Genomic DNA, 10,520 nt, shown 5'->3' on the forward strand with positions numbered 1-10,520 from the left:
GGGTGTAGTAATATCAACCTTTGCGCTCCCTAAAATCGACCTAATGGCATTCACAGCGATGACAGTGACATTATAAAATCAAGCTAATGGCCTTAAAATCGACTTTATGATGTAGTGTAGACATAGCCTACTATGCAGAAGAAAAATGCTGCTTTTAATTACCTTAATTTAAATGAAACAAGTACTTAGTATTTTATATATAACACAGAATTATAATGTGTTCGCATTTTGGTTTTAGTTGCTGACTGATTGCTTGCTTCCTCTCTAAGGCTGTGTCTACACTACAAAAATAACTTCGAAGTTGCTTACTTCAAAGTAAGCAATTTCGCAGTTGAGCATCTACACTTACCCAAAGTAGGGCACTACCACACTCACAGGAATGGAGTAAGGACTTCGAAGTTGGGCTCCCTACTTTGAAGTTAACGTCGAAGTAAGGGAAAGTATGTGTAGACACTCTGCATACTACTTTGAAGTAGCAGCTCACTTCAAAGTAAGTTTGTAGTGTAAACACAGCCTAAGTGAATGTGTTGTTGACTAGTTAGTTCGTAACACAGATGCGCATAATTTTGAGGCTTTACTGTATATCCATTTTTCAAAAACATCTCTTGAATAAGTAGCAAAATATCTGTATAACACAAAGGGCAAAGTAGTGAAAAGCAGTGATAGAATAAACAAGAGGAAGTATGTGGATAACATCACCAAAGAAGCCAAAGTGGCTGTTGAAAGAGGAGATATTAAAACACTTTATCAACGTAACAAGGTTCTGACTGGCAAATTTTCACCAGCCAGAGGCCTTGTTAAGAATATACAAGAAAAGATCTTAGAAAAAGAAATGAGAGTTATTGGCTGAGCACTTTCCAGAGGTGCTAAACAGATGGAATACTACAAGAAACTATTGACTTTGATGAAGAAATTAAGCATCCAGTGTAACATTGCTTGAAATGACTCAAGAACACAAGTACCAGCTTGAAGGGAAACTGTTGGAATGCAGGACACAAGCCACAAATTAGTTGTTATTGGTTCTGTGCTTAGATTTCACCAGCCAGTTATCAAGTGAACTCCTCAGATACTGTAACAATCATGATGTGGAGTCTCAGAGAGTCCCTTTAGGAACACAGATCTAGTTTGTGATCTCCAGGAGCATACTTTTGTGGTAGAGGGTCCCTTACATCAGGGTTAGGGAATGTATGGCCCAAGGGCCAGATCTGGCATGTGGGTTCTACAAGGGGTGTTGCTGGGGTGATTGGTTCTGAGCACTGCTGTTCCCTCTCCCCCCAGAATCACAGCCAGTCAGAGTGGCAGGGGCAAGCGCAGGTCAGTGCTGAGCCACCTGTGCCCTGCCAAGAGATGTGTCCAGTAGGCACTCCAATCTCCTGCCCCCTCCTTCATCCTCCTCCGCCCAGACCCCATCTCTGCAGCCTACTTCCCATGCAGACCTCTGCACTCCCAGCCTACTCCTGCACCCTACCTCCTGCCGAGATCCCACACCCTCACTGCCCCCCCACACGTAGGGAAGTCCCACAGAATCTACTAGCTCTGGACACCCGGAAGAGATAATATAGCTCTGGGGGTAAGCCCTGATCCTTGGTTCCACCCCCCCGCCACACACCTATCCTTGGGGCGGGAGCGCAAGGGGAGTGACGTGAATGTGTTTCTCCTTTTTTTTTTTCTGTTCAATTGGGGACAAGTTTGTGAGGGCTTTTTGTGTGGTCCCTGACTGGTTTTTCTGTGGGACAGCGGCCCTTACCCCAAAAAAGGTTCCCCACCCCTGCCTTATAGCAAGAATCACAGCAATATTCAGGTTACTTCCAGTCCCAATGGACCAGTTACTTACACCAGGTCAGTTGCACCTTATATGTACAAAGGACACTGCTTGTAACCAATTCTATAATAATGACATCAAAATCTATTGTATAGGAAAATTAAACAAAGAGTTATTTACAAGATAAAGAAGATAAACATATATCCACAAATGAGTTAGTTTCAATTTTCAAAAGGTAATAGAAGCTTCTAAAATAAGAAAGCTGTACACGTCCTTTAGAGCTATCCTCGGTAGCTGAGGATTTCTTACTTAATGCTTGGAAAAGCTGAGCTGCTTCAGAGCCCATGCAGCGTAGGGATCTTCAGTTACTTCTTCACAGGAATTTTATTCTTGTCCTCTGAGCTGAAAACTCAGCTGATGGGTGGAGTCGACTTGCGGTACTCATCTTCACAGGGAAGATAGCAAAAGTCTTTTCTCCTCTTTGTGATGGTTCATATGGCAATTCCAGTTGTGGTGTCCCATAGTGGACTGGTATTGAGGGAACTTTCCTTTTGGGAAGATTGTAACCTCTTTTCGGATGTCATCCTTTCCGGCTAATTAATGCTTGTCCTGTCAGGGGGTTTACACAGTTGCAGGAGTGCACAATGCTACTTTTCAAAGATTGCCTGAGGCTGTGGCTACACTACCCCTCCCTTTTGGAAGGGGCATGTAAATGCAACTGTTTGAAAATGGAAATAGGGCACAGATTTAAATATCTCATGCCTCATTTGCATACTCCCGTGAGATCTCAGTTATGAAAGGAGCTGCGTTTGAATCACAAGCAGCCATTGGCTGGGGTTCCTTCGAAAGGAAAACCCCCTTTCAGAAGCACCCTTCTTCCCCCCCAAAAAAAATTGAGAAGAAGCGTGCTGTTGAAAGCAGGGTTTCCTTTCAAAGAAACCCCAGATACATGGTTGGTTGTGATTCAAATCATCCCCTTTTGGAATCGAGATCCCACGGGTGTATGCAAATGAGTCATGAGATACTTAAATCCACACCTGAGTTGCATTTTTGAAAGCTGCATTTACATGCCCGTTCTGAAAGTGAGGGGGTGTGTTGCCACTGTTTTACTGAGATACATGTGTTATATGTGAGATTAGTGTATGCAAGCATCCAATAAAAACTAAACACTGAATATATTCTTTTAATTCTAATACCTGTTTTAATAATACTAACAAATAGGTGAGCCAGGCTGATACCGGCTATGTGTCTGTTCTTCAGAGAACTGGCGACCTTGACATGACCTGGTGCCTGATCTGTCAGCAGCACATTCAGAATTAGGTATAACATCTCACAGCACAAAGTGATAGACAGATAAAAAATGTAAAATCCGAGGAAGCTACTGGTGAAGAGCAAGTCTTCAGGAAAATGTCGAAAACTTGCAATAATGGCTACCAATAAAATTACTTGAATTGTCAACATTATAATCAAAATACCAAATAACTGCAGTAACATAAAAGCTGTGTCTACACTACAGAGTTCTGTTGACATTTCCCGAACTATAGAACCTCTGTCTACAGAACATGTCCACACCTAATACAGGCTCTCCCTGTCAATGCCCTTTGTCGACAGAGAGCAGCTAGACTTCCCAGCCCTCTGTTGACAGACAAGCCAACCGGAAGCTCTGCAAATAGGGCAGAATGGTGAACCGAAAGCCCTCTCTCTCGACAGAGGGTCCCCCCTCCAGAGTGTCTACACTATTTTTTTTTTTTGTCAACAAACTGGTGACAGAGGCGCTATGCCTCATACGGTCAAAACAGAACTCTGCCAGGAAAACTGCTGTGGCCTGTTGACAGGTTCTCGATAAATGCATTTGTAGTGTGGACACTCCCTAGTTTTGTCGATAAAAGGCCTCTTCTGTCAACAGAACTCTGTAGTGCAGAGCCCACTAAAAAGTGGTAACCTTGTTTGTCACTGAAAGAAGTGTTTCTGAAATGTTCTCTTACACAGTATAAAGGAGGTGACTGAGGCAAAGCTCTAGGTGAAGAGCAGACTAAATTCCCACCGAGAAATTGTATGTCAACCAGATTTTCCTCTGGGTGCTTTCTGCTTTCTAGGAAGTTCAGAAATTGTATCACAAGAGTGACTGCTTCATCTGTATTAATGATCCTTGAACTATTGTTAGTATGAAAAGTAACTGTTTTTTGATAGCATGGCCAATAGCTGTAAAGGAACACAGAGTTTTCATTAGGAAATCTTTCTTACTTGTACATTAAAACAATACAACACTAGATTTACAGGTTGCCTGCAAGTTATCAGCATTTTTATGATATGCCAAAAGTGAACAGTGATTTAACTATTGGTTTAAATGAGAAATATTGATATAGCAACATTTTAACTTTGTTTCTTCACTTTCAACAGGAAAAGGACCAGCGCAGCCTAGACATAAATACAGCCAAGTGCATGTTAGGACTTTTATTGGGAAAAACGTGGCCTCTTTTTCCAGTATTCCACCAGTTCCTAGAGGTACACAACAAAGCTGTACTTTGAAACAGATATATGTTTTACTTGTTTTTTTTTCTCTGCACTATTAATATTTTAATGATATGTCAGAACTAGTAGAGTACTGAAGTGTGACTGTTTATTTTCCAAGTTATCATTTTGTAAATTCATAATTCTTAAAATGCAGTGTCCCAGCCCTAAAACTACACTTTTCATTAGCATGGATTAGTGGTGTCCAGTGGTAATTCAAGAATCACCACACTTGTAGTTGTCATCCTTCCATATTCACCACATCCCCCTTGCTCTAAATAAATGCCCTCCGCCATAGCCAGGCACCCCCGGCTCCCCCCCCAGCCGAATGCCCTCTCCCCAGAAACAGACACTTCCAGCCCTCCAGCTGAGTGCCTTCTCTCTCCCCGAGAGCCAGACTCCCCCAGCCCCTCCATGCTCCAGACAAATGACCTCCCTCAGAGCCAGGAACAAACTGCTCCCATGTGCATGGTGACTCACCAGAGCTGCTGCCACAGGAGCTGGGTGGCAGCAGGAGGCCAAAGCTGTGATGGCAGCTGATCGTCCCACCAGGCAGTGTGGCACATGCACAGAGTAGTGGAGGGCGCTCACATGTGCAGCACTGAGGACTCACGTTTAAAGGCTCCAAGAGCCCAGATTTGCCACACTATGGTGTCTTGTTTGCCACGTGTGGCGAGTGGCAAATGTTTGGGACACCATGGGCTTAGATATTCGATCATTATCCTTAATTGCATTTGAGTTCTATTAAAACCTGCAAATTTGAGGTGACTTTCTTTCACATTGCAAACTCCAAGCTTATTTTAGTAATCTACCCTTTTTATTTGAAGCAGCAATCAAAATACAAAGTTATCAACAAGGACCAATGGTGTAATGTGCTAGAATTCAGCAGAACAATTAACCTTGATCTCAGTAATTATGATGAAGATGGCGCATGTAAGCATTTCTTCTGTTTTCTCCCTATGTTCCTGCTCCTCCAGCTCTTCTTCCAAGATTTATGTAAAATATGATTATTTGATGTCTTTCTACAGGGCCAGTATTGTTGGATGAATTTGTGGAATGGTATAAAGGGAAACAGATGACATAGGAGTTTAACTATGCACAGCCGCTCAAGAGTCACTGTTACCACAGTTATGTCAACCATTAGCCATAAACTGCTGTTTGTATTAAAGCGCATGCTGCTTTTCTTGCACTGTATCCCTTTTGCAGGGAACTTTTGGTGTTTGCTATTTAACCGGCCAGCTATGCTTGCTGTGTAGCATTGTTCTCTTTGAAGGCTGCTTTGCATTTTGTATTTACACTACAGATGGTGAGCCTGCCAGCATCCTCACTGTGATTATGTGTATATTGCTGTCTAAATTTTGTATATGTGTATAAAAAAAGCTTCACTTAGGGATTATTTCTGGAGAAATGTATTGTAAAAATAATTTTGTGGCATATTTCTAGTCACCTTCAACGAACATGTAATTCCTAGTTTTTGTTTTTCACTTGGTCTCAAAAGTAGCGTTTGAAAAAAAAAAAAACAAAATTAAGACTGTTTGAACGTAGCTAATATGAACTGTTGGCAGTTCTAATGTTGCTGTTTAAGATGCCAGTTTTTGAGACAAGGAGAGGTGCATTATGATTTCCTTCAGAGGCATATGCCAAACAACACTTTCGTTTAGTAAGAAGTACTGATGTATTTTTATTAATATTATTAAAATTGTAATAGTGTAATGCCACAGATGATTTCCACTTGGAGAAGAAAGTACTGGCTTTTTAATGTCAAAACTGTGTTAGTTTGAATATAGGTACAAGTGAACAAATTAAAGTACCTTTTGAAAATGGGTTTTAGACTTTTGTAAATTGCCTTTGGCATATTCCTTTCATTTTTGGTGTACCAAGACTATATGAACTGTGTTGCTGCAAAGTGAAATTTAAACTAAAATTCTATCTAAAATTAGTGTTTAGCAAGAGAATTAAGGCTCATTATTCCTACCCAGTGGTTAAACCTGTTTGGTTTTTGTTTGTAATTTTAGTGAATCTTTCCCATGCTATAATTTTGTGTTTCTAAATAAGTATACACTATACTGAATAGTGGAAACTTAAGTTGTTTCATGCTGGGAATTGGACTTTCCTGGCAAAATGCCCATTGCAGGCAATGGGCACATTAAACACCAGCATTAAGGAGTTAAGTATACTATATCTTTAGGAGGGGGCCACTTCTTAATTTCATTAACTTGATTATTTGTATAGGAAAGTTTTAGCCATTTATTTGAGGAAAATGAGTGGCAGGAATGTGTTTTAAGTTTTATATTTTGTTATGTCTCATTTGACTTCCATTTCATAAAAATCCAGTATTAGTGGTTTAAAAATTTTTATAGTTTCTGGTGCTATTATACTTTGGTCCCTAAGAATTTGTGACAGTGCCCCCAAGAGGATATAGTTTAACAAAGTCAGCCACTGAATATTTTGGAATAAAGCAGTAACATGGCTACAAAAATATTTTTAAAGGCATTAGCAGTTTTGAAAATGTTTTAGATAGCGATCCAAAAAAAAACACCTTACGTTGAACGTGAAATTTTCAGCTGTATTGAATGTTCTATTTTGCTCATGCTGAAGTCAGTGATAAATTTCCTGTTCACTTCAGTGTGTGCAGAATTAAGTCTTGATTGACCAAAGGCATACTAATCTTGCTGCTCTGGACCAGAATCACAATTCCTTTGCTGTTAGTGGGCAGTCCATGTTTAAACTTGTTTATACCCTAATTCAGCTACCTAAGACTAAAGTTGCCTATGTATTTCTAGTATGTGAGAATAAACAAAATCTGAAATCATGTTATGGTAAAATGCATAGACTGCCTTCCCCCACCATGTGTTGTGATATGTTTAAAAACAAATAGAAATCTTAAATTTCATAGTTATAAAGCATACAGAATTGTTGCCTGTTCGTATGCTGTTACATTATAATATGACTTTCATGTTTGATGCCAGTTTGCACAAGTCAGTAATTAAATGGTGTATGGTATTTAATGTTTACAATAAGTTTCTTATTAAAATATATGTTTTAATAAGACTTCTAATGTAAATGTATATATTACAGTGAGTATAGCCATAGGGAAAATATCTATGGAGCCTACTCCTTTAGTTCTTTTGAAAATGAACTTGGAAGCAATATTGCTTATAAAATTAGGCTAAATGGTGGTTGCTGAAAACCTAGGTAAAATACTTTGTGTTCTTACATGTCAGGCTAGTTACAATTCCAGAGAAGTGTTTAGTACAGGCACAGTTAAAACACAGCATGTGTTACATAATGAGTTTTATGTCATGAATAATCTGGTTTCCAATAATGGAGGCAGAAGCCAAAGACTTGTAATCATTATTACAGATAAAACTGTCCTACAGGGTCAACAGAAATCTGTTCAGATCACCTAGCTGTTTCTTGTGGACGTTTACTGTGTTTAATGGAATCCAAAATTTAATTATCTCTCCACTACATTTGTAATGGTTACTTGTGCTGGGTAAATTGCGTTTCTTTGCGTATAGCTCATGGGAAACAGGGTCCAAAGAACAGGTCTGAATATGAAATGGGTACCCGTGACTGAAAATATATACTTTTTCATCTGCTTCCTATTGCCTATTTGAGTCTCTAGTGAGTTTCTAAAAGGTGTCCTCTTAAACCACTAATGTAGCTGAAGGTAATTTTCACCTTTTTGTTGGTATTTACCTATATCTGTCTCGTAGAACTGGGAGTTCAGTCCCCTGCCCTAATGGCAGGACCTGTCACCATCACTGACAGATTTTTTTTTTAAATCTGTTTGCCCCAGATCCTTAAATGGCCCCCTCAAGGACTGAACTCACAGTGCTGGGTTTGGAAGGCCAATGATCTAACCAATTTATAGTACAGAGACAAAAAATAAAATAAAAGACTGAACTAAACCTATCCATGTTGACTAGTTAACATATGGATACCTGCACTCCTGCTCCTTGAGCTCTGTGGATAAACAGAGGACATCATTCTTGGTTGCTTTCAGTGATAAATCTCAAAAGCACTACCTTCTTTTTTTAAAAACAAATAGTGGTAACTCCCTAAACAATTCACTTCGTCTTTTGTTCTGTACAGTTTTCTTTAAGGGTGTGTCTACACTTGCATTCCTCTTTCGAAGGAGGTACGCAAATGAGGCAAATAGAAAATGCAAATGAGGTGTACATTTACATATTTGGCACCTCGTTTGCATATTCTAATTTCGAAAGAGCTTCTTTTGAAAGAAGAAAGCCAGGGTAGACGCTGCTCTTTCGAAAGTAAACCCCATCTTCGAAAGAATCCTTCTTCCCTTCATGTAACGGGAAGAAGGATTCTTTCGAAGATGGATTCTTTTGAAGATGGGTTTACTTTTGAAAGAGCAGCATCTACACTGGCTTTCTTCTTTCGAAAGAAGCTCTTTCAAAATTAGAATATGCAAATGAGGTGCTGAATATGCACATGTATACCTCCTTTGCATTTTCGATTTACCTCATTTGCATGCCTCTTTCGAAAGAGGAATGCAAGTGTAGACACACCCTAAATGTAATGAAGTGACTGGTACTTTAGTTTATTCCTTGTTCTGCCAAAGGTGCACAAAATTTGCCAACTTCTTAACCTTGAAGCGAAATCTGAGATGCATAGGTCGTTGTGGCAAAACGTTGCAAATTCTGTACATGGTTTTTTGATGTAAAATAAATGTCTGGTTGAGGCTGAATGATATAAGTGTTCTCTTTGTTCAGTATTAAAGAGAAATGAGGCAGCGAGGTCATTAGTGAGAAAATTAACACCAAGATACCTGATAAGTATTTCAGATTGATGGGGGTTGGGCTTTGTTAGTTAATTAATTCAGTAATTAATACATTTAAGGCAGTGTGAATTATAGGAAAGTTTACCAACATCAAACTTACATAGATGATGCTTTATCTGTGCATCCACAGGTATGGCCGTTTGCAGTTCCGATTGGCTGCAGATCGCTCCCATTGCCCAGGAATGGCAAGTGGTGGCTAATGGGAGCTGCATGCAACCATACCTGCAGATGCACAGGTGAATAAAGTGTCTGGCAGCCCTCTAGGGGCTAACCCTGGGGAACTGCGTCCAGCCTACACACTGCTTATTGGCCACCCCAGTTTAATCCTATGTGTTACTTTTATTCCAGAGTCTAGATCAACCTTCCCGTTTCTTCTTTAAGCAAGTCTATTCAAGGAAGTGGCAACTCCAGTTGTCAGTCCGAACAACCTATTTCAGTTTTTTGAACTACAATGCAAATTTGGAGTAAGTGCACGACCTTTTAATAGAGAGCTGTAGTTTCCTGTTCTATCACAAATTCATTTTTCATTACAGATGCCCCTGCAGACTTGTTTTTGGTGAGATAGAAGTGTATCTTAATTTTACTAGGATTTTCCAGATTTCTGTTGGCCCTTGGTCACAAGCCTAACAAATTGTGTCTCTTAAAATTTAAACAGACAGCTTTAAAAGTTAGCTTGTGCCCCAGTTTTAAATATAACTGCTAAAATACCTCTTAAAAGCCTTATACTTTATCCTTTCATATCGTTGTATGAGTCTGTACAATCCTGCCACCACTTAAACTGTAGGTTGTCTGTAAATGAGACCAAAATGTGGGTTGAGTTTGTGTTACTACAAAATAGTTTCTACTTACACTGCTGTTACATGAACAGCAGTTAACCTATAACTGTGAATGTTTATATGTCTTAGGTATTTGCATCTTAGGAGGTGTGCTGAAGTCCTGTAACTCACAAACTGACGAAAAAACTGTTATGCCACCTCGCCTGAATTCAGCTGATTGGTTTTTAGGTTTTTCTGGAGTTGATGTAAAATGATATCCCGCAAATAAACTGCATTTGTGTTGGTTTCAGAAGCTGACTTCAGATTTTTCTGTGGCTCATGTTTCAAACATTCACTCATCTGAACTTGCCACACAAAGTGTTGGTCTAGAACGGCTATTTAAATTCATCTTAACTGAGTGTAATTTTCGTTCATGACACCAATTTAAGATGTGTTTAGGCCTATATAATTCAGAGTTCTTTCTGTTCTGATTCATTACATTGAGTTATACTTCAGTGTTTAGGCTTAGTAGCAGCATGGAGCATTTTTGTGCGGAAAGTCCCAGTAAATTTTGCTAAAGGGCACTTGTGCAATCTTACTATTTTTAATACTATTAATATAAAGGCAAATCTGTTTAAAAAAAAAGCATGTTAAGGTGCACTGTGGGCTTTAAAATACATGTAAG

At 39.4% G+C, this 10,520-nt stretch overlaps 1 protein-coding gene across 2 annotated transcripts in view; it reads left to right on the plus strand.

The window, feature by feature from the left end:
• DCUN1D4 (defective in cullin neddylation 1 domain containing 4) overlaps positions 1 to 8,439 on the plus strand; it is a 58,632-nt gene extending 50,193 nt beyond the window's left edge. The window contains exons 9-11 of one of the 2 annotated variants that reach the window (XM_074991810.1): positions 4,163 to 4,267; positions 5,101 to 5,206; positions 5,302 to 8,439. In XM_074991810.1, coding sequence (XP_074847911.1) covers positions 4,163 to 4,267; positions 5,101 to 5,206; positions 5,302 to 5,357 — 267 coding nt within the window. In that variant the 3' untranslated portion in view covers positions 5,358 to 8,439. The remainder of the gene's footprint in view (positions 1 to 4,162; positions 4,268 to 5,100; positions 5,207 to 5,301) is intronic. The other variant, XM_074991811.1, reaches the window with a different exon arrangement.
• Positions 8,440 to 10,520: the final 2,081 nt, after the last annotated feature.

This window comes from Carettochelys insculpta, chromosome 4 (assembly GCF_033958435.1).
Source record: "Carettochelys insculpta isolate YL-2023 chromosome 4, ASM3395843v1, whole genome shotgun sequence".
In the NCBI taxonomy this organism is placed as follows: Eukaryota; Metazoa; Chordata; order Testudines; family Carettochelyidae; genus Carettochelys; species Carettochelys insculpta.